This window comes from Bubalus bubalis, chromosome 6 (assembly GCF_019923935.1).
Source record: "Bubalus bubalis isolate 160015118507 breed Murrah chromosome 6, NDDB_SH_1, whole genome shotgun sequence".
NCBI classification, from domain to species: domain Eukaryota; kingdom Metazoa; phylum Chordata; class Mammalia; order Artiodactyla; family Bovidae; genus Bubalus; species Bubalus bubalis.
This window is the reverse complement of record NC_059162.1, coordinates 14,798,791-14,825,078: the sequence shown is the minus strand read 5'-3', so window position 1 is coordinate 14,825,078 and position 26,288 is coordinate 14,798,791. Positions and strand designations below refer to the sequence as shown.

Below are 26,288 nucleotides of genomic sequence, written 5' to 3'. Positions count from 1 at the left end.
ACAAGCAAGGAAGGTTTAGGGGAATATATGGTGACTGGCACAGGGAATCTGCCTGCCAAAGCAGGAGACAAGGGTTTGGTCCCTGGGTCGGGAAGATCCCCTGGAGAAGAAAATGGCAATCTGCTCCAGTATTCTTGCCTGGAAACTTCCATGGCCTGAGGAGCCTGGCAGGTTATAGTCCATGAGGTTGCAAAGACTTGGACATGACTGAGCGTGTGGTGACTGGTGAAAACAGACAGGGAACAAGAGACAGAAGCAAAGACAGTCATGAAGGTGGATGGACAGAATGCCTCTGGGGGACAGGACCCACACTCCCCGGAGCAAGGAGGCAGGAGTTCAGCTCACTTGTCCAGGAGCCTGAGTAGTCAGGGCCTGTGTACCAACAGCAACCTGAGTTCATCCAGGTGATGGGAAAACAGACAAGTCACGGCGGCATTTGTTTTTATTAGAAAACCCCATTTGGTAAGAACTTTCTAAGCCAGTACAGAGACTGGGTAGCCTCCAAGAGTCCCACAGCTTTCATCTTATCTTCCACCCTCTTTTGAGAGGCGTGGTGGGGGATGGGGTGGTGTCAGGCAGCCTCCAAAATGCCCTTTCCTGGACCCCTGAGAGTTCACATCGCCAGCAACACACCCCCGGCACCTCAGTGCTGCAACACAGGGCCCCGAGGTCACGACGGCTGCCGAAGGCGATCCTGTTTGTCCGGCTTCATGATGGAACCAAAGAGGCGCTCACAGACTCCCAGGCCTGGTCCTTTGCTCTAGTTAGAGCAGGACAGGATCCAGGAGAAGATGGCCAAGGGCTAAAGGAGAAGACACTGCATTTGAGATTCCCTTTGGAGTCTGGAAAGCACCTGGATTTCTTGGGCAGGGAGGGCTGTGGAAGCCCCATTCAGTTCTTCTTGGTTTTGGGGGTGTCATATTTCCTCTTGCTGGAGTACCACAACAGGAGGGGGACGCCGATAGAAGGGAGGGTCATGACCCCGAAGGCTGCCCAGTCCAGCTGTGGAAGACAACAAAGGCCTTGCTTAGAAGCCTGGATTAGGGCACAGGATGGGACTAGGACGGAAGGGTCCAAGAAGAAAAGGGAGCAGCCAGCCCAAATAAGCAGAGCGTCAGCAGGAAGGCTCCTCTCTGGCCACTCCGGACACAGAATGGCTCACTCAAGACCACCCTTTCGAGCTATGAAACCAAAGGCCTCACCTGACCCAATCCACTCTGGACGAGAAGCGTCTCTCTTCCAGACAATCTTTGAGGAGGGAGATGTCCAGGTGTTGCCCTGACAGTCAAGCCTCCTGCAAACTAACTCCGGTCCACACCGCTAGCCTCTTTCTTCCATTCCTCTGCGTCACATGCCGCCCTCCAGCCTTCCTAAACTACCTGCTATTCCTGGACTCCACCATGCTTTTTCTCACTTCAGAGCTACTCCCTCTTTCTGGGGTGCTTCCCCTTCCTTACCTCCTCTTTAATTAGTGAAACCTCTCTCCCCCGGAAAATCCTCCCTGACTCTCAACACCAGGTTAGGTGTTCCCGCTGCATCTCCTCCTGAGCCCTGTGTATGAAAGGTATCACAGCAGTTCCCTCCACTGAGGCCTCCATAAGCCCATAAGATCTTCAATGGGAGGGACTGTGTCTTGCGCTGGTTTCTCCAAGCAAAGCACAGAAGCGAGCACATAATTTGGAACCTCATAATTATTCCCTGAAGGAATGAATACATGAATCTCCTCATTCAGTACTTTAGGCAAATCTTCAAAAAATTCTCTCCTAGACTAGACTACAACAAAGTTCCCATTTAAACTCTTTGAATCTAAGCAGATACTCCTTTCATCCTTGAATCAGACCCAGGACTCCAAGGTGGGGCTTTACTCAAGGCTGAGCAGAGAAAAACGGCAGTTTTTTTTTTGGTTCTGGCAATTGCGATCTCATTGCCAAAAATCTCTAGCCATGGTTAAATCACAGTATTTGATGGCTGTGTGTACCAGACACCAAAAAACAGATATGACAAGAACCAACCAACTATACGTATCTTCTAAGGAGGCCAAGAGGTCTCAGAACAAAAAGGGTGTTCTCTTCCCAGGGGAGTGATGAGAGGCCTGCAAAGCTTACAAAATGGGGGGAGAATCTTCGATCAAACTCCCGCTGAGCCAGGATTCCTCCCTGTCCAGGTGCACTGGTAAAGCCGATCTGAAAAGAAGAAAAAAAGGCAAGTCTTCAGCTCTTTCTCATCCGGGAAAAGGGCAGTTTTTCAACCAACCCAGTTCTAAGCAATAGAGTCTTAGTTCCCAAAGGCCCAAGAAACATCCAGATGAGGAAAAGTTTTTGAACTAGAGAAGATGGATGGTTCTTTCGTGTGTTATAAAGATGAGTAAAATTAGGAGCCAGGAGACACATGATGAGCATTTACTTAAAAAAAAAAAAGTTAGGCCAGGTATGCTGCGGTAATTAAAGCCAGATCATTCTACCTCAGCCTCAGACTCCGGAGAGTGCTGCTCACCACCACTGGCCCTTCTGCCCTTGGCAATCATTTCCCCATTCCTCAAGTGGAAACACTCTTCTGTAACTCACGAGCTGACATGAAGCTCCAATGAAATAATGAGAAGGATTCCATAAAGTCTCAAGCCCTACCCAAATGTACATTACCAGAGGAGGGGCTGAGTCTGCCCCACATTCCTTCGTCTCGGAGAGCAGGCCAAGACTTTGGAGCACATGGCAAACAACTCTGTTCTAAAGTGGCAGCTGAGCCTTGACATCTGTGTCTTTTAACCCATCAAGGACCAGGTGGAACCAAAGAATCCTAAACGAGGTTCTTAAAGCACACAGGATGTAAGATGTGAAAATAACATAACCAGAATTACAAGAATATATTCCCACAGGTTCATAATTCGGAGACTGCACTGAAGGTTTGAGTCTCTTGAATTTCTTATAGTTCTATGGTTGACTATGTTAAGTCCCTTCCCCACTGTGCACTCACTAAGGAGCCTAAAGCCCATGTGTACTTATAAATTCATGACCTAAGCCTTTTGAGGCCTACGACAGTATCTTATTAATCTTCTTTGTATTTCCTATCATCTAGCACATTGCGGGGGCTCAGTAAATGTCTGCTGACCTTTACATCAATCAATCAAAAGACTGTTTACATTGGACTTCTACCCTATATGGGAAACAGAAAGAAATCTAAGACACAGTCCCTCACTTCGAGCCATTTATAATTAAACTGGGAGGTGGGGGTGAGGGAAAAGACCTAGATATAAGAAAGAGAACTACTGAAGACAGTCAATAATTAAATGTTCAAGAGGCATGGATTTTAAGAGCTACAGACGTTTTGATGCATTCAATGAATGTTTAGTGAAAGAATGAGTAGGAAAGAGCCATATGAATTGTAAAAGCAGGAGACAGAATCAAGGAGATGCAGTTCAGAACCGGGTCTTGAGAAGGTGCCAGATAATGAAGTGGAGGAGAGAGAGTACTTCAGACAGAGAACACAGGCAGAGTGGAAACGAGTAGCACTGAGAAAGAGGAGGCGCTTGGCCTCATTGGATAGAGGATCCTGGCAGGTAGAGAACTGAAGGGAGAGGCAGAACCCAGCAAGACTACTGAAGGGTATGCAAGGAAAAGCGTGGCGTTGATGTGAGAAGTAGGCGCATTCTAAGCAAGGGAGAGACACAGACACAGCGGAGACAGGGAATAATCTGAGGGCGGCGTGGAAGGTGGACTGGAAAGGCAAGCATGGTAAAAAAGCAGGTAGCACCTGACACTGTACAGAATGAAGGTGAAGGAGAAGGAAGGGAATCAGATAGTACTCCCTTCCTGTTCATTTCACTGCTTGATTTTGAGACTTTATAACATAATTTGAAATATGCTCCTTCCTACAACAATACCTCAAGTTTTTGGTCCTTCTTCACTTCCTCAGAATTTAGCACCTGCTCTGGAGATTTTCTGCAAGAGACTGCAAAGGAAGGCAGAGCTGAGCCCCAGCCAGCTAAGGGTTTGGGGGACTCACCACAACAGGCCCATCCTCCTGGGCCAGGTATGTCACAGTTGCGGAGGTGAAGTTGAAATAACCAGCCTTGAGAGGGCGCAGGACCACGGTGTGGGAGACATTGCTCGCACTGACTCAGAGTTAAGGAGGCAAAAGGATGAAGCTACAGTCGTAACAAACTTTCAACTTAGGGACTAAATGCACATTCACAAAAAGAGTTGCTAACACATGTAGTATTTCATATCTAAGATACTCTGCAAAAATAATAAACACAGGCTTTGTATCTAAGCCTGAAGTGGGTGGTATTATATGATATCTTTTTAATCATGTTTTAAGAGGTCTATGACATACTCAATATTGAAATGTTATAAAACAATACAGGTTATAGATGAAAAATTAGTCACTTAAGGTCACAGAAAACCTTTTGCTGCCTATAACTGAAGGAAATTCTTGAAAATACAAAACAAAAACAATACAAAGAGAACACTTACCCTTGTCAGAAAATCTAAATATACTTTAACTCACAGGGAAAAAAATAATCTAAATCAAAACACTCAGGAAGGAACCTTCCCTGATGGGCCAGTGGTAAAGAATCTGCCTGCCAATGCAGGGGACAGGTTTGATCCCTGGTCCGGGAAGATTCCGCATGCTGCAGAGCAACTGAGCCTGTGGCCCACAGCTACAGAAGCCGATCTCCCTAGAGCTCGCGCTCCACAAGAGAAGCCACTGCAACGAGAAGCCCACGTGCCACAAGAGGAGCCCCCACGTGCCGCAACTAGGGAAAGCCTGCAGACAGCAACGAAGACCCAGTGTAGCCAAAAATAAGTGAATAAACAGTGCATTTTAAAAACACTCAAGAAATTACCAGTTGATCCAAATAAGGGGTTCACTGAATAAGAAGAGCCTTTAAAAAGGTCACCCAAGTCTTCCACACTAGCATCCCAAAGAATTTCTTTTAAAAGCATCTTAAAGATCAACCAGCCACAAACATCTGTCTACATTCTCCCAATATGGAATGTTTTAGGGCTTTATAACCTAAACTTCAGGAACCTCCTTCCTCAGGCCTACCCTAAATCATGCACACACAATTCTCACTAGTCTCTCTTGCCACATCTTATCCAGAGAGGTGGCAAGAATGGCCATATACACTTAGACTGACGTGACCCTACTGCTTTGCTGGCAACATCCCTCCCAACATCCCATTAGCCTTCATCAGCCAGTGTCAAGAGGATACGGAGCAATCCGGTCCCATTTGACGTTGAGCATTCCAGAGACAATGCCAAAGTCTTCTGGAGGGAAGGAATCATCAGATAATTCCACATCTAATGCAGCACTAAAGAATGGAGGAAACAAAGAAAGATTAGTAAGTAATGGTTATAAAATTAAAGCAGTTACCAATCAAATCTGTCTGCCTGTCCTAAAAAATCAGAACTACAAAAGACAGATATGAGTCACATAGTTACACTCAAGAATCTCACTCAAGGCCTGGATTCTGGGCACCAAAATAAAATACTCAAAATATCTAGGAAGGAATGGGCCTGAATCCATTTTTGCCCTAGTTTTTTCTCACGTGTGTGTGTAAGGAGGGGAAGAGAAGCAGGATGCATATGGAAAAGAAAATTAAAGGGAATAAAGTAAAAGAGAGGACTTTCCCAGTGGTCCAGGGGACACAGTAATGAATATCCCGCAGGTCATAACTAAGACCCGACACGAAGCCAAATAAATAAATAAAAAGGAACTTCTGGCAGTCCAGTGGTTATGACTCTGTGCTTCCAATGTGGGACACTCAGGTTTGAGCCCTGCTCAGGGCACTAAGTAAGATTCCACATGCCCCACAGCGTGGCAAAAAAAACAACAACAAACACAACCCAAAACCCAACCAAACAAAATAAAAGGTCTACTTTTTTAAAACAGTCAAAGACAACAAAAATGCCAGTCTAGGAAAGGAAGCTGAAACTAAATCCCTAAGGTAACAAAGGATTATACATTCTCTGCCTTCTCATTTTCTTCTCCCTATGTCATCACAATTCTTGCTTCTTCCCCACTCTGAAACTCTTTCACATCAAAAAAAGTGGAAGATGGTTTCTTGTAGCTTAGATAAGAACATGTCCTCCTCTTCCAAAAGCAGATCCAGCAATATATTCATTCATTCACTCATGATGTCTGGTGCTAAAAATCTCCCAAAGATAAATCACTGCTGGTCCCTGTTCCCAGCTAGGAAATTTAGGAAACCTGAAAAGGACACAACCTATAGCTCCAGTGCCTCCTTACCTTGAGCCGACGTTGTAAATGTTGTACTGTAGGGTCAGGTCTCGGCCCTCCACAGCATATCTGTTCAGCAGTGATTTGGAAGCCAAAAGCCTGGCTCCTTCCTCTGCTTGAGTGACAGCAAATAGAGCCAACACCGCGAATGCCAGCAGCCTCATCTTTGGAGAAAAAAGCAAAGCAAGCACTCAATCCAAGCACGTAAAACCACCAAAGGCTTCCTGACAGCTCTTTTGAGTTTGTCAAAGCGGCAGCCCCTTCCAACATAGCAGTCTCTAAGCCACCTGGGCCCTGGATGCTCCCTAACTGGCAGGATCTTCTGAGAGGACTCTATGTGCCCACGCTCCTTGGGCTGCCGGATTCGGCCGATCTCGGACCCACAGCAGCCTCTAGCTTTCCTTCACGCAGAAGCACCCCACGGCTGCTACCTTCCCTCTGGTCCTCCTCCACCAGCTCCCCTGGGATCCCACGGCGCGCTCACGGGGTCCTCCCCCACGCTCTTGCATCCCACCCTCCATCCTTTCCCCGGGATCCCATTCGTCCTCGCCCTCCACATCCCTTTCTGGGGCCCTCCGTGGCCCCAGTGCCCTCCCCCATTCTTGCCAAGATTACACGTCCTCCCGCCAGCATGCCCTCTCTCCTCTCTGACCTCCCGGAGCTAACTTTTAGCCGCTGAGTGTAGTGCGGACACAAGATTCCCCTGCTCCCACTCGCGACCCCAGTGCCTGGGAACTCACCATGCACATCCCCCAAAGCCTTTCAGGGGCCTTCAAAACCGGAAGAGAGCGTCAGCACCCGAAAGACCGGAAATAAGCTCTGGCCGGAAGCTTGGTTGCTCTTCTCGATGCCTACTGGGAGTTGTAGTTCTTAGACAAGCCCCACCTTTCCCTTTGTAGTGCCCGCTGGTCTTAGGGATGCGACCGCTCCTAGGAAAGACGTCTGTGCACCCTGGCTCTCTTTTTTTCCCCTTCTTTCCTTTCTTTCTTTCTCGCTTTTATCATTCTGCCCTCCAGAATGACTTCAATCTGACTTGCCTTTACTGTGGACACCCAGCACCTGACTAAGTGTTTTGTGGAACTGACAAATCTAGAGATTAGAGTCATCTGTCTAAAATCTGTCTATAAAAAAAATAAAATAAAATAAAATCTGTCTATCCAGTGTACTGTCAAACTGGGAATTAGAGGAAAGCCATTTCTCTTGGGGCTACCACCGTTCTTTGTATTTCCAGTCGAGAAATTTGGTCATCCCGTATATCAAATAAGTCACCAAGCCCTGAACTTTCTTTAGAAGCCCTTTGAAGAGGATTTCAAAGGGCTGCATAGGAACCTGGAATGTTAGGTCCATGCTGCTGCTAAGTCGCTTCAGTCGTGTCCGACTCTGTGCGACCCCATAGACGGCAGCCCACCAGGCTCCCCCATCCCTGGGATTCTCCAGGCAAGAACACTGGAATGGGTTGCCATTTCCTTCTCCAATGCATGAAAGTGAAAAGTGAAGAGTGTTAGGTCCATGAATCAAGACAAATTGGAAGTGATCAAACAGGAGACTGCAAGAGTGAACACAGACATTTTAGGAATCAACAAACTAAAATGGATGGGAATAGGAGAATTTAATTGAGATGACCATTGTATCTACTACTGTGGGCAAGAATCCCTTAGAAGAAATGAAGTAGCCATCATAGTCAACAAGAGTCTGAAGTGCAGTGCTTGAGTGCAGTCTCAAAAACGACAGAATGATCTCTGTTCATTTCCAAGGCAAATCACTCAATATCAGTAATCCAACTCTATGCCCCAACCACTAATGCTGAAGAAGCTGAAGCTGAATGGTTCTATGATGACCTACAAGACCTTCTATAATTAACACCCAAAAATGATGTCCTTTTCATCATAGAGTATTAAAATGCAAAAGTAGGAAATCAATCGATACCTGGAGTAACAGGAAAGTTTGGCCTTGGAGTACAAAATGAAGCAGGGCAAAGGTTAACAGAGTTTTGCCAAGAGAACGCACTGGTCATAGCAATCACCCTCTTTCCACAACACAAGAGATAACTCTACACATGGACATCACCAGATGGTCAATACAGAAATCATATTGATTATATTCTTTGCAGCTGAAGATGGAGAAGCTCTATACAGTCAGCAAAAACAAGACCGGGAGTGGACTGTGGCTCAGATCATGAACACTTTATTGCCAAGTTCATACTCAAATTGAAGAAAGTAGGGAAAACCACTAGACCATTCAGGCATGACCTAAATCAAATCCCTTATTATCATACAGTAGAAATGAAAAATAGATTCAAGGGATTAGATCTGATTGACAGAGTGCCTGAAGAACTATGGGCTGAGGTTTCTAACATTGTACAGGAGGCAGTGATCAAAATCATCCCCAAGAAAAAGAGCTCTGGGAGTTGGTAATGGACAGGGAAGCCTGGCATGCTGCAGTCCATGAGGTCGCAAAGTGTCAGACACAACTGAGCGACCGAACTGAAGTCCCCTGAAAGTAGATCCTTTCTTCTTTCCTCCTGTAACTGCTTTAGTTTATACGTGTTGCTGTTGCTATTTTTCATTGCAATAGTCTCACTTTCTTGAGTCTTTTTCTGCACATTTCAGTCAGCTAGTAGACAAACTTCCCCAAACAGCATTTTGACTCTATGTTCAGAGGATGGATAGTGAAGTTAGGCAATTTTGAATTCTGACTTCAAATCTCTGTTCTGTCACTTAAGAGTTTAGGTAACTTGAGGCAAGTGTTAACTTCCATAAGCCTTGGTTTCCAAGTCTGTGAAATGAGATAATTATAGTAGTCTCAAAATGCTGGAGGATAAAATAGGATGATGTATGTAAAACTCAGCATATTGTCTGGCACATGTGTGTGCTCCATAAATGGTAACTATCAATATTGCTGTTATACATCTCCATTGCAGCATGAGTTCATTCAGTATGCAATTATTGGGCGCATAATTGTGCCTGGCACTGTTCTAGGTCCTGAGGATACAGCGATGAACAGAACAGGTAAGGTTTCTACTTTCTGGGGGCTTAACATTCTTGTAGACTAATACACATCACCTGTATTTGCTTTAGTAGCCCCTCCATTCACCATTTCCCAGAGCTCCTTGAGGACAGGTGGTCTGTTTCCCATTGCTTAGTGTCATGCCTCAGCACACAGGATGTACTCCAGGAACGACTCACAACAAATCCTCTACACACAACCTCCTACTTCCTTTGTGTGTGGCTTCTCTCAAAAAATTCTCTCTTGCCTCTCTTTCCTATTCAAATCCAAGCCCTTCTTGAGGGCCTCGCCCTAGTCTCATCCCCGCCCTAGTCTCATCCCCTCTGGGAAGCCGTCCTTGGCTTTGCTGGACTGCATTGCTCTTTTACAGCACCACAGTGACATGTCGTAGGTTTTTGTTTGTTTTCTGGTTGTTTCTGATCTGGAAAGTTCACCTTCATGATTAGGTGCAATTTGTCTAATATACATTTATCCAAAGGTCCAAAAGTGATGCTGAACACACGGAGGTGCTCAAGAAATATCTGCTGATTGGTGGAATCATCATCATTTCTGTTTACAGTCTCCCTATTGAAATCTATTCTGACTAGAGGGGTGGTTTTGAGAGTCGATTGCTGGGAATTCCCTGGCAGCCCAGTGGTTAGGACTCCACGCTTCCACTGCAGATTCAAACCACACAGTATGGCCAAAAAAGAGAGAGAGAGAGTCAGTTGCTAAGGGAGATGTTTCTGTTGAAAGACTTCCAAAAGAATACAACTTTTTCTTTCCATCCTCATGGGGACCCCAAACCAAGAGCTTGAGTAGAATTTTGTTAGATGTTCAGGGCACTGTGTGCTAGGAACAGAGGAGGGCAGAGCCAGCCTCAGGCTACCTAGGGTGCTTACTGTGCCCCCAGGATGGTGTCACTGGCTTTATGTCCTGTTTCTTAGTGTTTAAGACAGAGCTCAAGCTGCCCACTGACTTCTCTTTTGGGATCTGCAACAAGAGGGCCACCAAGAGAACGTGTGACCAAGCTGAGAAGGAAGTGGCAAACCGCTTTCCAGATGGTGGCTAGGCAAGCACTTAGAAATAGAGCCTTGCTGTCAAACCTAGGGGCCTGCAATGGGCATAAAGTTAGCCAGAAGGACACTCTGTAAGTGGTAATAGAGTGAATATGAACCATGCCAGTTTTCATGAAATATCCAGAATCAAAGCTGTTACAATAAATTTGCAGCAATCTTTTTTTTTAACATTCATTTTTTGATTGTGATAAATGCACATAATGTGAAGTTTACCGTTTTAACCATTTGAAATGTACATTTACATTCACATTATTGTACAGCCATCACTACCATCCATCACCAGAAATTTTCATCTTCCCAAACTGAAACTCCATACCCATTAAGTACTAACTCCTGGGCTTCCCTGGTGGTCCAGTGGTTAAGACTCCACATTGCAATGCAGGGGACACAGGTTTGATCCTCGGTTGGGTATCTAAGATCCCACATACCACACAGCAGCTAAGACCCATGCCACAACTACTGAAGCCCAAGTGCCTAGAACCCATGCTCTGCAACAAGATAAGCCCACTGCAACAATAAGCCCACACACCACAACTAGAGGATAGACCCTGCTCACCGCAGCTAGAGAAAAGCCTGCACATAGCAGTGAAGACCCAACGTAGGCAAAAATAAATAACTCAATGCTAACTCCCTTTCTCCCAGCCTCTGGCAATTACTATTCTGCTTTCTGTCTCTATGAATTTGACTAGTCTAGGTACCCCATGTAAATGGAATCATTTAAAAACATCATTTTTAATTTACACAAACATCATAGGTTTATAGTCTTATTTTAAAAAATCAAACAATAATGAAATAGTGGGTATAAAAATAGTGGATATAAAGATCAGGATGCAAACTCAGATGTTTAAGACATGTTACCTTCCTTAGTTTTCTACAATCAAACCCAATTTCTTCTTCCAGCCCCTGTTCCATTAGGTAGTAAGGACTTAAATCTTTATTCCTGCAGGGACTCCCCAGCCATTCTCTCCAGAGGTGCCTCTAATTTTCTAGAGGGCTCCCGATGTGCTGCAGGCATGGAGAGGGGGGGATCAAATACTTCTGGTGTTTGGTCATCAATACTTGTCCTCTTTGGCATCCACTGAGACTTCCCGAGCCTGTCTGTTCCCGGGTGTGAGTTCACACAGAGCACAAGTCATCCCCCTCAGGCTTATCAGACCTCCACAGGCACAGTTCTCCTCTCTCTCCCTCTTCCTTTTCCTCCCTCTGCTTTTTTCCTTTTCTTTTTGGCCACACCACTCACCTTGTAGGATCCTAGTTCTCTGACCAGGGATTGAACCCAGGCCCCAGCAGTGAAAACACCGAGTCCTAACCACTGGACCACCAGGGAATTTCCTCCCTCCCTCCATGTTTCATGCCTCTCTGGAGCCATATGGAGCTCAGCTGGGCTCTCTCTGGCCCTTCGCTTGCTACTCAGTTACTCCTCAATTCCACAAACCAGGCTGAGACCTGGGAAAGCAGAAATCTCAGAGTGTCCCAGACCCACTCTCTGGGCATAATGTGCATTTTGGGGAACAAGTGCAAGATTCCCGTTGCTCTTGGATTCACCAGCTTATCTGGGTTTTTTCTTTGCCATCTTCTCCAAATTCCAAATTGTGTAAAGTCAGAGCCAGCAGAGCCTCAGAGCTCTTCTGAGGGGCTTAGCCACAGATGTCTAAGACCCCCTCTGTCCTGTTCCCTCTTCTTTCTTGTCTTCCTCCCCGGTCTGGATAAACTCATTCTAGATGAGATCAGTTGTGTGAGGGGATAGAAGTGATGGAAAACTGGTTCTAACTCCTGTAGTATTTCCTCAACAAAAATTTCCTGAGCATTCTCCAGAGTGCCAGGCACTTTTCTGGGCAATAGCAGTGGACAAAACAGAAAAAAACTCTACCTCTCAAAAGAGACAGAATAATAATAATAGTGATAAGCCAGACAGAATGCCATGCATTTCTTGCTAACGAGTCACCGTCCAATAGAACTTTTGATGAAAATGGAAGTGTTCTGTGAGAGCTCCAGTGTCCAATATGTTAGCCACCAGTCACGTGTGGCTATGGAACACTTGAAATCCAGACTGGAGAACTGAATTTTTTAGCTTTATTTCATTTTAACTAATTTTTTTTTACAATGATGACTTTATTATTGTCACATCATCATTATTATTATTGGCTACACTGGGTCTTTTTGGCAGAGCAGGGGCTTCTCTAGTTGGAGTGTGCAGGCCACGGTGCCCCATGGCATGTGGGATCTTATTTCCCCAACCAGGGATCGAACCCGTGTCCCCTGCATTCGAAGAAGGATTCTTAACCCCTGGACCATCAGAGAAGTCTCCATTTTAACTAATTTCAACTAAAGTGTGAAACAGTCACATGTGGTTAGTGTATTAGAAGCACAGTTCTTATATACTGACATCTCTCTGAACTTTGGCTTTGAAATCCAAAAGGCCAGGGTGTTGACTCTCAGCAAACCTTTTCTCTGCTTTTCTTCTGAAACTTCTCCCCATCACTGGGAAAATGTACAATCTGAAGCGAAGCATATGGAACAGTTTCTAGCAAGTCTCCAGGAAATGCCCAGATCTCGACTGAGTCCACTGACTGCCTGAACCCAGGGAAGATGCCTTACTTGTGGTAGATGCTTCTGGGTGCACAAAGCACAGAGTGCTCCCCTTCCTGCACCCCTGTTACTCCCAGGCTCCCAATTCATCAAGAGGGAAGGAAACAGGACTTCCTTAGGAGGGCTGAAGAGAGCCAACAGGAGAACTCAGTATGAAGGATTCCTGTTTCCCCCTTAGCCCCTTCACCCTTTTTTTTTTTTTTTTGCAATATAAAGACATGTGGCATGCTTTATTCAAAAAAAAATACCAACTTCAGAAATAGTCCCTTCACCCTTTTATCCCCCGCTACCCTCATCTCTAGGAATGAGGAGCTATTTTAGCATAAAAGCAGATCACTCTTGTGCTCTGAGAGATGGTCTCTATTAGCAAGAGAGCAGCTTGTTGGTTGCTTGGTTTACAGATGCCACATTCTGAAAAAGACACAGCTTGACTCACTGTGGAAAATTCTTAAAGAGATGGGAATACCAGACTACCTTACCTGCCTCCTGAGAAATTTGTGTGCAGGTCAAGAAGCAACAGTTAGAACTAGACATGGAACAATGGACTGGTTCCAAATTGGGACAGGAGTACGTCAAGGCTGTATATTGTCACCCTGCTTATTTAACTCATATGCAGAGTACATCATGCAAAATGCCAGGCTGGATGAAGCACAAACTGGAATCAAGAGTGCCAGGAGAAATATCAATAACCTCAGATATGCAGATGACACCACCCTTATGGGAGAAAGCAAAGAGGAACTGAAGAGCCTCTTGATGAATGTGAAAGAGGAGAGTGAAAAAGCTGGCTTGAAACTCAACATTCAAAAAACTAAGATCATGGCATCCAGTCCCATGCCCTGGAGGAGGGCATGGCAACCTACCGCAGTATTCTTGCCTGGAGAATCCCATGGACAGAGGAGCCTGGTGGGCTACAGTCCATGGGGTCACAAAAGAGTCAGACGTGACTTGGCGGCTAATCAACAATGTACCTTTCACTTAAGATTTACCAGCTGCTAACATTTTCTCCATTTGTTTTCTCTCTCTACGTATAAAGTAACATATGTTTGCGTTTGCATACACACATGTTATACATTCACATATACATTTTTTGAACCAGTCAAGAGTCAGTTGCATATCATGACACTCCATCCCAGTGTACGTTAACTTGTATCTCCCAAGAGCAGGAATATTATTTTCCATAAACCCAATGAACCCAAACAGAAGGTTTGACACTGATAACACACTATTTTCAGGTTTAGAATCCATATTCAGTTTTCGCCAAAATGCTCTTTAAGACAAAAAAAAATCTAGGATCCTATCAACAAACCGACTTTGCAGCATTGCTTTTCATCAATAAATGTGTGCCAATTCAACGAAATGAGTTTCTCCCAGGGAGAGCTGTGGACAGAGAAGAGAAATGCATGAAAGATAGAGCCTTGGTTACTACCTTCAGAGACTGAGAGGATGGCGGGAGAAAAGGGGGAGAAGGCTCAGTCAGAGCTCAGGCTCTTGAAACAGACATTGAAGGGTCTCCTACTAAGTCCTTGGATTCTTGAAGATCTCAGACAGGCCTGGCCATCCAAAGTGGGTTGTGGACTATTTTCTGCTCCATGCCAAATTTCTTTCTAGCAGATGCAGGTTCCAAGGTGGATTCTGGGATCTATATCTTCCATGTCTTGGTGCCCTTTGGGGTTTGGTCCCACTTTTTAGGATTTGGTCAGTGTTTTTTCTTATTTCTTTCTTTATTTTCTTTGGGTCTTTGTTGCTGTGCCTGGGTTTTCTTTAGTTGCAGGGAGCAGGGGCTACTCTCTAGTTGAGGGAAACGGGCTTCTCCTTGTGGTGGCCTCTCCAGTTGTGGAGCATGGGCTGTGGGTGCATGGGCTTCCGTAGCTTCAGCTCCTGGCCTCTAAAGCGTGGCCTTGGTTGTTGTGGCGGATAGGCTTAGTTGACCCACGGCATGTGGAATCTTCCCAGACAAGGGATGGAACCTGCATTAGCAGGCGGATTCTTCCCCCCTAGACTACCAGGGAAGTCCACAGCGTTTCTTCTTAAGCTCAGTCTTTTTACTCGGAGCCCTGGTGGGGGCGGGGGAAGGGGGATGAGCAAATGCAGCCTCTTCTTGCTGAGAGTGAAGGAGAAGGAAGGGTGTGTATGTGTGCGTGTGCACCCTCTCAACATCCCTCAGAGGAGCCCTCCTTGAACCTATGAGCCTGGGACCCCACCCTTCTATTGCTATGACAACCACTTCTATGAGGACGTAGGGAGTAAAGAATTGTGAGTGCGGGGTTAGAGAGGGAACGCACCAGAGTCTCAATGCATTAGTAGTGATCGTAGAACTTTATGATAATGAAGAAGAGAGATAATATGTCTCTGTCTTCGAATCTCGAAGTAGGAGGGCAGGATGGGACACAGCAGGTGCAAGGGCAGGGTGACTCCTGAAGTCCTGAAGTTCTGCCTGTGTGTGAGCAGTTCCACTTCTAACTAACCTCTCCTTCTTCTTCCCCTTAGGAGGTTAAAGAAGCTTGGGGATCCCCAGGGGTACAAAACCCCTCCTTTAACACCACTGATATATCCTTGACACCCATCCACAGCTTCACTGATGACCTAGGCTATCAAGGGAGCCAGGACCTGACCAGCGTGAGTACCCCTCCTCTGGGGTCTCCCACCCCTTGCTCTACCACCGTATGGGCATCTTAGGTCATTGACCTTCCCTTTGATGTTCTGTGGCAACCTTCCATATCTTGTCTATGTCCTTCCAATTCACATTTTTACTAAACATGGCTCAAACTGACTCCTTCCAGGAAAAAATACCAACAGTAATAGTAGTCACAGCTTACATCCACTGAATACTTACAACATGCCATTTTATGAAAATTTATCTCTCATTTAAACTTCATAAGAACCGTGTACGGTCAATACTATTATTATCCCCATTTTTCAGATGAGGAAATGGAGACAAAAGTAAATTAAGTAACTCTCCCAAGATTGCCTAAAAGATGCTAGAGTCTGAGCTCAGTTTGTCTGACTCAGGATTTCACACACAGAACTGCCTCCGGCTAGCTACTCCATTTTTATGAGTGTGCTCCATTGTACCCTCTCAACATTTATACGCTGTTGAACACACTTGATATATGAACTTACTTGCTTGTTTATTTGGGGGAGGGTTTAAATGCTAGCTGTAATTTTGTTATTGAGCTATAATTGACACACAATACAACTATACATATTTAAAGTGTACAACTTTATGTTTTGGCAATGTATGTGCTTGCAAAACCATCACCACAATTAAGATAATAAACAGATCCATCACCTTCAAATAGGAACCACCTGGATTTCTAGAACAGATAAATTAGAGGGTTATTACCTGACTTCTAAAGGGATTCTTTAACCAAAGCATTTGAATCCTTTTTAAAATAATGAGCTCTCATTGGATACACTTAGAATATGCCTGTGCGTCCTTGGCTGATACTGCTTGGTAACTTCTCTTGGGTCATTATAAGCGCATGTCTTCCCTGGGCAGGGCAGTCTAAAGCTGTGCTTCCCGCTCTATACTCACCAGCAGGTGGGTGCTTGGCTTAATCTTTCCCTCTGATCTCAATCCTTCTCTGCCTCACTTCCCCCCCTTAGACTCGAAGTCCCATATGTAATGGGATGGGTCAGTGGAGAGCACGCTTCATTCCTTGCTCTCGGATTCTTCAAGGAAGAAGATCCCAGCCTTGTTCCAGGTAAGAGACAGAAGCGGAATAAGATTGCCATTTTCCGGATGAGGAGAAATAAGGTGAGGGAGGAAGATGAGAATGACAAGGAGGATGAGGAGGACCAGGCAGGGCGCTCTCCTAGGGTGAGACGGAAGCAACACGCATACTCAAAGACCCGCCAACCAAAGCAAAAGGAGAATTCAGGCATCTCGGAAAGTAACTTGAACACGACTGTCTCCAATACCAAGTCATCTCCCTGGAGTATGATGGAGTTCCGGCAATACTTGTGTATGTGCTGCCGAACTAAGCAGAAGTTAGTGGAGGAGAACAAAGCATCAGATTCCAAAGAAAGGAGAAACCCAGATGAAAAGGAGAATGGAGTCACAGGTTCTATTAACGAGCAAGCGAGGCAACAGGCTCCTGAAGGAACTCCAGGGGAAGTTCCAGGCAAAAGCCAGGAGAACAGAGAGTGTAATCCTTCAACTTGTAAATAAAGCAAATTTTATTTTTATGGATGGTATGTAACGAACCCGATTGATGATCTTAATTATTTTTGTAGATGTATCCACTTTCTTCCTCCTCATCCTCCCCTTTCATCTCTCTGAACATCTTCTCATCCTTTCTAATACTATGTGAATTTCCATCTCTGAGACGTGGGGCTAGTGTATGGGTGGGTGAGACCTGGAGAGGGGTCAGGAGGCTTCCGAAACCCTTGAGGCCTGCAACTCCAAGAAGGTGAAAAACAGCCTGAAGAGAAGAGTCTTGGGGTAATTAATGAGGGAGGCTTCAAGGCCTAGCTTTCCGGGTTTCAACCCCAGACTTGTCTCAGTTTCTCCCTCATAACTCTCAGCTCTATATAGCAAAACTTTTGAGCTTCTGATTGTAGCAAATAAGAAGACCAGCAAAAAAAATGCCCGTAGGGATTCTCGAGGCCATTTTCAAGACTGCCATCACGGCGACAAAGTTTAAGACTAGCATCCAAATTTATATTGCCATCTCACTTTTCCTTCCTTAGCTTGAGTAAAGGAGAAAAAAAAAAAGAGACACTTTCCCTCCAGGTTCTATCTTCTCCCTTCCCCACATATTCACTAATCATTCAGAAGGAATCTTAGAAATCAGGAAAATATCTCAGGGCAGATTCCCTAGAACCTGAGCCTGAGATGGAGGTTCTTGTGCAAGGGTTTTATTGAGAGAATGCTCTCACGAGAGGGAAGGTGGACGAGGGAAACAGATTAGGGCAGGGCAGAAAGCTAGGCAGGTTTGTTAAGAGTTAACAGTTAAGTCTGTGTCCACCTGATCCCTAGGAGCTCTGACCTGTGGGTTACATCTCAAAACTGGTTGCACTTTTGAGGCAGGGGGTTGGCCTTTTGTAAGCCCATGTCAGTCACTGTGGGCTGCTCGAGGTTCTCCAGTGAGGTAGCCTCCCTGCTGACTGAAGGCAGTTCTTTGGTGAAGGACTGTGAGCCCTTAGTCATCAACTCCACAGCAGCTGGAAATGGGTGTGTGGCCCCATAAAGGGAATCTGGGCAGGGCAATTCTGTAATTCATTGAAATTCTTGTGTTTCCCAGGATATACTTAATTTTTGTAAATGTCCCAGGTGTGCTTGAAATATGTATTACAGTAAAGTGCGTAAAAGTTAACATAAAAATGGAGAAAGAGCAGCCGTCCTTACAGAAGAACTGCAGTGAACACATTGAGAGATAGAAAACCACTATTAAAACACCAAGAGTCATAATTGTTGGAGCAACACCCAACCATGGAAGGTGAAATTAATGGGTAAAAAATTGAAGGTACTTGCACAGTCTTTAAGTATCTCCTTCAAGGTATTTATTAATTACATAGATCAAAATAATAACTTTACAAGCAGAAACGCAGTAGATCCCACCTCCTTTTAACCAAGTTATCAAGGTTAACATTGCCAATGATAAGACATGTTGACATTGTGTACCCCTGATATGATGTGCTGAGAAGGCTCGCATGTCAAAATGCATAACCTCTGTCTAAGTATGAGAAATATCAGACAAACCACCAAATTGAGAGACATTATACAAAATGATTGACTGATACTCCTCGAAAGTACCAAGGCTAAAATAGATGTATAGTTATCAAGGGGGAGGCAGGATGAGGGAGGAATAGATTGGGAGTTTGGGATTAGTAGATGCAAACAATTATATACAGAATGGATAAACAACAAGGTCCTACTGTAATCCTACTGTATAGCACAGGGAGCTATACTCAATATCCTGGATTAAACCATAATGGAAAATAATATTAAAAATATATATATGAAACTGACCACTTTGCTTTACACCAGAAACTAACAAAACATTGTAAATCAACTATACTTCAAAAAGTAAATTTAAAAAATGATTTAAAAAATATTTTTAGCATGCCACATAGCATGTGGGATCTTAGTCCCAACCAGAGATTGAAACTGTGCCAACCTGCAATGGGCAGGTGGAGCTTTTGTGGTTTTTTTTTTTTTTGGAAGGGGGGAGTCTTAACCACTAGACAGCTAGTATAGTTCCTAATTAATGAATTTTAAAAATGTTCACCACAATCCCGAAAAAAGAGTGCCAAGGCTCTGAAAGACTTTCACATAGTAAAGGAGACTAAGGAAACTGGACAATTATTAATAAATACAATGTGGGATTCTGGATTGGATCCTGGAACAGAAAGGACAAAGTGGCAAAAGTCAAATAAAGTCTGTAGTTTAGCTCATGTTATCATATCAACGTTAATTCACTTTGGTAATTTTATTGTGATTATGCAAGATATTGGGCCTTCCAGGTGGCACACTCTTAAAGAACCTGCCTGCCAATGCTGGAGATGTGTGTTGGATTCCTGGGTTGGTTGGGAAGGGCCCCTGGAGAAGGAAATGACTGCCCACTCCAGTATTCTTGCTTGGAGAATCCCACAGACAGAAGAGCCTGGCAGGCTACAGTCCATAGGGTCACAAAGAATCAAACACAATTGAGCAACTAACACACACAGACACACACACGGAAATCACAAAGAGCCAGACACGACTGAAGTGACCTAGTATGCACGCACGCATGCAAGATACTAACAATAAGAGAAGCTGAGTGAAGAATATTTGTATTATTTTTGTAATTTTTCTGTAAGTCTTTCTCCTTACGGAAGAACTGTAAGGAGAAATAGTTCAGTTCAGTTCAGTCACTCAGTCGTGTCCGACTCTTTGTGACCCCATGAACCGCAGCGCGCCAGGCCTCCCTGTCCATCACCAACTCCTGGAGTCTACCCAAACCCATGTCCATTGAGTTGGTGATACCATCCTACCATCTCATCCTCTGTCGTCCTCTTCCCCTCCTGCCCTCAATCCTTCCCAACATCAGGGTCTTTTCAAATGAGTCAGCTCTTTGCATCAGGTGGCCAAAGTATTGGAGTTTCAGCCTCAACATCAGTCCTTCCAATGAACACCAGGACTGATCTCCTTTAGGATGGACTGGTTGGATCTCCTTGCAGTCCAAGGGACTCTCAAGAGTCTTCTCCAACACCACACTTCAAAAGCATCAATTCTTCGGCGCTCAGCTTTCTTTATAGTCCAACTCTCATATCTATACATGACCACTGGAAAAGCAAGGAGAAATAAGGACAAAATTATTTCAAAACAAAACATAAATAAATACTCATTCTAAGAAATCATAGTAATCAATCCTCAGTTCAAGAAATAGGACATTATCAGTACCCTTGAATTATCCACATGTCCTCCTTCTTAATCACAGCTTCTTACTTCCCATGGAGGTCACCACTGTGGTGAATTTTATGGTAATTACTTCAAGGTCCAATGCTGTAAAGAGCAATGTTGCATAGGAACCTGGAATGTTAGGTCCATGAATCAAGGCAAACTGGAAGTGGTAAACAGGAGATGGCAAGAGTGAACATTGACATTTTAGGAATCAGCGAACTAAAATGGACTGGAATGGGTGAATTTAACTCAGATGACCATTACATCTACTACTGTGGGCAGGAATCCCTTAGAAGAAATGGAGTAGCCATCATAGTCAACAAAAGAGTCCGAAATGCAATCTCAAAAACTACAGAATGATCTCTGTTCATTTCCAAGGCAAACCATTCAGTCTCACGGTAATCCAAATCTCTGCCCCAACCAGTAATGCTGAAGAAGCTGAAGTTGAATGGTTCTATGAAGACCTACAAGACCTTTTAGAACTAACACCAAAAAAAGATGTCATTTTCATTATAAGGGACTGGAATGCAAAAGTAGGAAGTCAAGAAACACCTGGAGTAACAGGCAAATTTGGCCTTGGAATACAGCATGAAGCAGGGCAAAGGTTAACAGAGTTTTGCCAAGAGAATGCACTGGTCATAGCAAACATTCTCTTCCAACAACACAAGAGAAGACTCTACACATGGACATCACCAGATGGCCAACACTGAAATCAGATTGATTATATTCTTTGCAGCCAAAGATGGAGAAGCTCTATACAGTCAGCAAAAACAAGACTGGGAGCGGACTGTGGCTCAAATCATGAACTACTTATTGCCAAATTCAGACTTAAATTGAAGAAAGTGGGGAAAATCACTAAACCATTCAGGTATGACCTAAATCAAATCCCTTATGATTATTCAGTGTAAGTGAGAAATAGATTTAAGGGACTAGATCTGATAGATAGAGTGCCTGATGAACTATGGACGGAGGTTCATGACATTGTTCAGGAGACAGGGATCAAGACCATCCCCAAGAAAAAGAAATGGAAAAAAGCAAAATGGCTATCTGAGGAGGCTTTACAAATAGCTGTGAAAAGAAGAAAAGAGAAAAGCAAAGGAGAAAAGGAAAGATATAAGTATCTGAATGCAGAGTTCCAAAGAACAGCAAAGAGAGATAAGAAAGCCTTCCTCAGTGATCAGTGCAAAGAAATAGAAGAAAACAATAGAATAGGAAAGACTAGAGATCTCTTCAAGAAAATTAGAGATACCAAGGGGACATTTCATGCAAAGATGGGCTCGATAAAGGACAGAAATGGTATGGACCTAACAGAAGCAGAAGATATTAAGAAGAGGTGGCAAGAATACATAGAAGAACTGTACAAAAAAGATCTTCATGACCCATGATCTTAATCACGATGGTATGATCACTTACCTAGAGCCAGACATCCTGGAATGTGAAGTCAAGTGGGCCTTAGGAAGCATCACTATGAACAAAGCTAGTGGAGGTGATGGAATTCCAGTTGAGCTATTCCAAATCCTGAAAGATGATGCTGTGAAAGTGCTACACTCAGTATGTCAGCAAATTTGGAAAACTCATCAGTGGCCACAGGACTGGAAAAGGTCAGTTTTCATTCCAATCCCAAAGAAAGGAAATGCCAAAGAATGCTCAAACTACCACACAATTGCACTCATCTCACATGCTAGTAAAGTAATGCTCAAAATTCTCCAAGCCAGGCTTCAGCAATACCTGAACTGTGAACTTCCAGATATTCAAGCTGGTTTTAGAAAAGGCAGAGGAACCAGAAATCAAATTGCCAACATCCGCTGAATCATCGAAAAAGCAAGAGAGTTCCAGAAAAACATCTATTTTCTGCTTTATTGACTATGCCAAAGCCTTTGACTGTGTGGATCACAATAAACTGTGGGAAATTCTGAAAGAGATGGGAATACCAGACCACCTGATCTGCCTCTTGAGAAACCTGTATGCAGATCAGGAAGCAACAGTTAGAACTGGGCATGGAACAACAGACTGGTTCCAAATAGGAAAAGGAGTACGTCAAGGCTGTATATTGTCACCCTGCTTATTTAACTTCTATGCAGAGTACATGATGAGAAACACTGGGCTGGAGGAAGCACAAGCTGGAATCAAGATTGCCGGGAGAAATATCAATAACCTCAGGTATGCAGATGACACCACCCTTATGATAGAAAGCAAAGAGTAACCAAAGAGCCTCTTGATGAAAGTGAAAGAGGAGAGTGAAAAATTTGGCTTAAAGCTCAACATTCAGAAAACAAAGATCATGGTATCCGTCCCATCACTTCATGGCAAATTGATGGGGAGACAGGGGAAACAGTGGTTGACTTTATTTTGGGGGGCTCCAAAATCACTGCAGATGATGATTGCAGCCATGAAATTAAAAGACTTTTACTCCTTGGAAGGAAAGTTATGACTAACATAGACAGCATATTCAAAAGCAGAGACATTACTTTGTCAACAAAGGCTATGTCAAGACTATGGTTTTTCCAGTAGTCATGTATGGATGTGAGAATTGGACCATAAAGAAAGCTGAGCGCCGAAGAATTGATGCTTTTGAACTGTGGTATTGGAGAAGACTCTTGAGAGTCCCTTGGACTGCAAGGAGATCCAACCAGTCCATCCTAAGGGAGATCAGTCCTGGTGTTCATTTGAAGGACTGATGTTGAGGCTGAAACTCCAATACTTTGGCCACCTGATGCAAAGAGCTGACTTATTTGAAAAGACCCTGATGCTGGTAAAGATTGAGGGCAGGAGGAGAAGGGGACAACAGAGGATGAGATGGTTGGATGGCATCACCGACTCAATGGACATGAGTTTGGGTAAGCTCTGGGAGTTGGTGATGCACAGGGAGGCCTAGCATGCTGTGGTTCATGGGGTTGCAAAGAGTCGGACACGACTGAGCGACTGAACTGAACTGAATGAGTCTTTATTCCTTGTATATTCCCAAGGAAAAGAAGGGGAAGGGAAAACAGTCAGAATGTGTGTTACAAAATGATAGCAAGTGGGAAAGGAAGTACCCGGCACAACAAAATCAACCATCAAATAAACACTGCCCAGATGGGGTTGCCAAAGCCCAAGAGGGCTATGTTTCCTGTAGTTTGGGAATGAGAGGAAAGGATGAGGGAAAAACAGATGGGTACATGCTTTTCTACCCTCCTTTCCTCCTCATAAATTCAAGATTTCACATCTATGGCTTCTAGCAGTAAACATGGAGTTATATTCATCCATCTTCTACTGAACAATCTTGTCGCCTATTGGATATCAATTTCTCGCACCTGCCTAAAAGTTCCTACGTGACTTGGATATACATTCATCTTTCCTTTTGTGGTCTTCTAACCCCACTTTCTACATGGAAGACCCCCCCCCCATTGCTCCTGTCTACCCTCAGACTTGAGATTAAAATAGGTTTTAATCCATCCAAAGACAGCAGTCTGCTTAGCGTGAATCACATCAAGGAATGGTCATGACTCAGGAGACTGGGAACAAGGGATGAAGAGTTCCTAGCTTCTTCAGGATTTTTGCACAGATCATTTAAACGCAGGCACCCCACAAATTAAATATACAGGTGTATGGGCTATTTTAGGGGACACAAAGGTGGACATAGTGGGTAGGAATCTAGTTTTTAGGACAGACAATCTTGTTCGAAATAGGAAATAGGGGAAGGGGAAGACAAAAGAAAGTGTGGGTCAAGACACCCTACTTCAAGAAGAGGGGCCCCCAGGCTTATGTTTCAGATCTTTTTGCCTGGTGCAAAACCTTTTGTCAAAGATGCTTTGGCTATTTTTCTCAAAATGGAAAGAAGTTTGTAAACAATAAAACTCTAAAAGAACATGGAGAAGACCAACACATTATATTTACACAAACTATACCACCCAGCAATCACCAAATCAGCTACTTGTGAGGTCATACAAACCCTAGGCAAATGTTATAACTAGAGGGGGAGTAGCAGTTGGGTGAGACAAGAACCCAGGCTCAGACCCACCTCACCCAATGCGTGCCATTGTATTTGCCCCTTTACAACACTATGAGGTAGGTTTGCAGGGATCTCACGGCATGTAAATGAAACTCCCTTTTTCTTTTAGCCACCATGATACTAGTCACTTCTGCAGCAGGGCAGGACCGTGGCTCTGGGAACCACGAAGAAGCCATAGCTGATGGTCTCCCTGGAAGCCAAGCAGGAAATGCCCAGAATTGTTTAAAGTTAAGGATCTTGTCCTTGCTTCATGTATCCATCCCTGGGCAGCTCAAAATGGGTACAGAGACATTGCTCTTAAAACCTATCTTTACCAACTCATGTTTTTTATTAAAAAAAAAAACAAACAAAAAAACACATACAGTATACCCTGCTGTGCCTGGTAAAGTGAAGTGAAGTTGCTCAGTCATGTCTGACTCTTTGCGACCCCATGGACTGTAGCCTCCCAGGCTCCTCTGTCCATGGGATTCTCCAGGCAATAGTCCTGGAGTGGATTGCCATTTCCTTCTCCAGGGGATCTTCCCAACCCAGGGCTCGAACCTGGGTCTCCCACACTGTAGACAGACACTTTACAGTCTGAGCCACCAGAGAAGCCCGCTGTACCTGGTAGGTTTAACCCAATCCAGGATGGGTCTGATATGTAAAGTGAGTCCTATGCCCTGGGATTAGAAGTCTAGAATGGAATCCTTTATCACACGTACAGAGGACCTTTGCCTAATCTTAGCTTCCCCTCTCTGCTTTTACCTGGCCCAGCCTTTCCTAACCTCTCTGCACCACCTCTCCCTATTCAAACCAATTTCCAATCTTTCAGTAGAAGACTAAGTCATGCGGCAACCCAGTAAAAACCTAGTCTCTTATGAAACATTGAAGATGGAGGGGTTTCAAGAGGACACCACAGCAGAAAGTTAAAATGAAAGTCACTCAGTTGTGTCTGACTCTTTTCGACCCCATGGACCATACAGTCCATGGAATTATCTAGGCCAGAATACTGGAGTGGGTAGCCATTCCCTTTTCCAGGGGATCTTCCCCATCCAGGGATCGAACCCAGGTCTCCCTCACTGCAGGCGAATTCTTTACCAGCTGAGCTACCAGGGAATCTGGCATAAAAGCCAGCTCTAACTGGCAAAAATGAGGTAGTTCAATAGGCTATACACTCCAAATAGTTGTTCTTTCTGGTGATAGAGCAACAAAAAGCATTCCTATCGTGCAGACCCAGAGCTCCTGCCAACTCACCCCTGAGATTGCTCACATACCTGAGAACACAGTGCGGGTATAAGGGTCTTAGATTAAAATATACAAGACTACAAAACCAGAATATTTATATATCATGAAAAAATAGTTAAAATACACAAGATACATCATTCCCACAGAACTAGTGTGGTTGAAATCCTGGAGAAAGAAGGACCCAAGGCATAGTCACCAAGGGGAGCAAATAAAAATAAAATTGTATTGGTCCTGAATGGGGTGGGAGTGAGCTTAGAAGCACCAGGACTGCAGCTGTTTCTTCAGACCATCCCTTTTGCCTGTCATCACAACCCACTGCTTGGGACAGTTCTCAGCACTCCATTCCAAGAGGGGGTTATGAGAAGACAAGATGTGGAAAACCCTGCCTCCCTGCTGACAAATTTCCTCCCACAGAATGCAGTGACTTGTGGGTTGGGTTCATCAATCTGGTCTCATGCTTAATCTTTTCACTCTAGCATGGGAAATATTATTCCATCTCCTTTAAGAGTAAAACAAATTCTCTATCCAGGCCACTTTCAAAAGCTGGAGATTCTGGGGGTGCAGACTCAGATAAAGCATGCAGGGAGGGTTAACCCTCAAAGCCCTCACATGCGTTTGGAGAGAGCGTGACTGGAGTTCCTTCGTTTCATGCCTTCCTCCCACCAAGAGAGAAGACGGGGTGATGCTCTGCACCCCAGCCTGAGATATATGGCAGGGCCAGCTGCCCCCTTCCCACCCTGTCCCCACTTACTCCACTCTGCCGATTGATTCCTGCTTCTCAAAACTTTCTGAT

At 44.4% G+C, this 26,288-nt stretch overlaps 1 protein-coding gene across 1 annotated transcript; it reads right to left on the bottom strand.

Moving 5' to 3' along the window:
* Nucleotides 1–424: 424 nt before the first annotated feature.
* Nucleotides 425–7,104, bottom strand: SSR2 (signal sequence receptor subunit 2). Its single transcript, XM_006052009.3, has 6 exons — nucleotides 6,981–7,104; nucleotides 6,250–6,404; nucleotides 5,213–5,311; nucleotides 4,000–4,108; nucleotides 2,106–2,183; nucleotides 425–1,002 (listed from the first exon to the last, which is right to left on the bottom strand). The coding sequence occupies exons 1-6, from the start codon at nucleotides 6,987–6,989 to the stop codon at nucleotides 892–894; spliced, it is 561 nt and encodes a 186-aa protein (XP_006052071.2). The 5' UTR covers nucleotides 6,990–7,104; the 3' UTR covers nucleotides 425–891.
* Nucleotides 7,105–26,288: the final 19,184 nt, after the last annotated feature.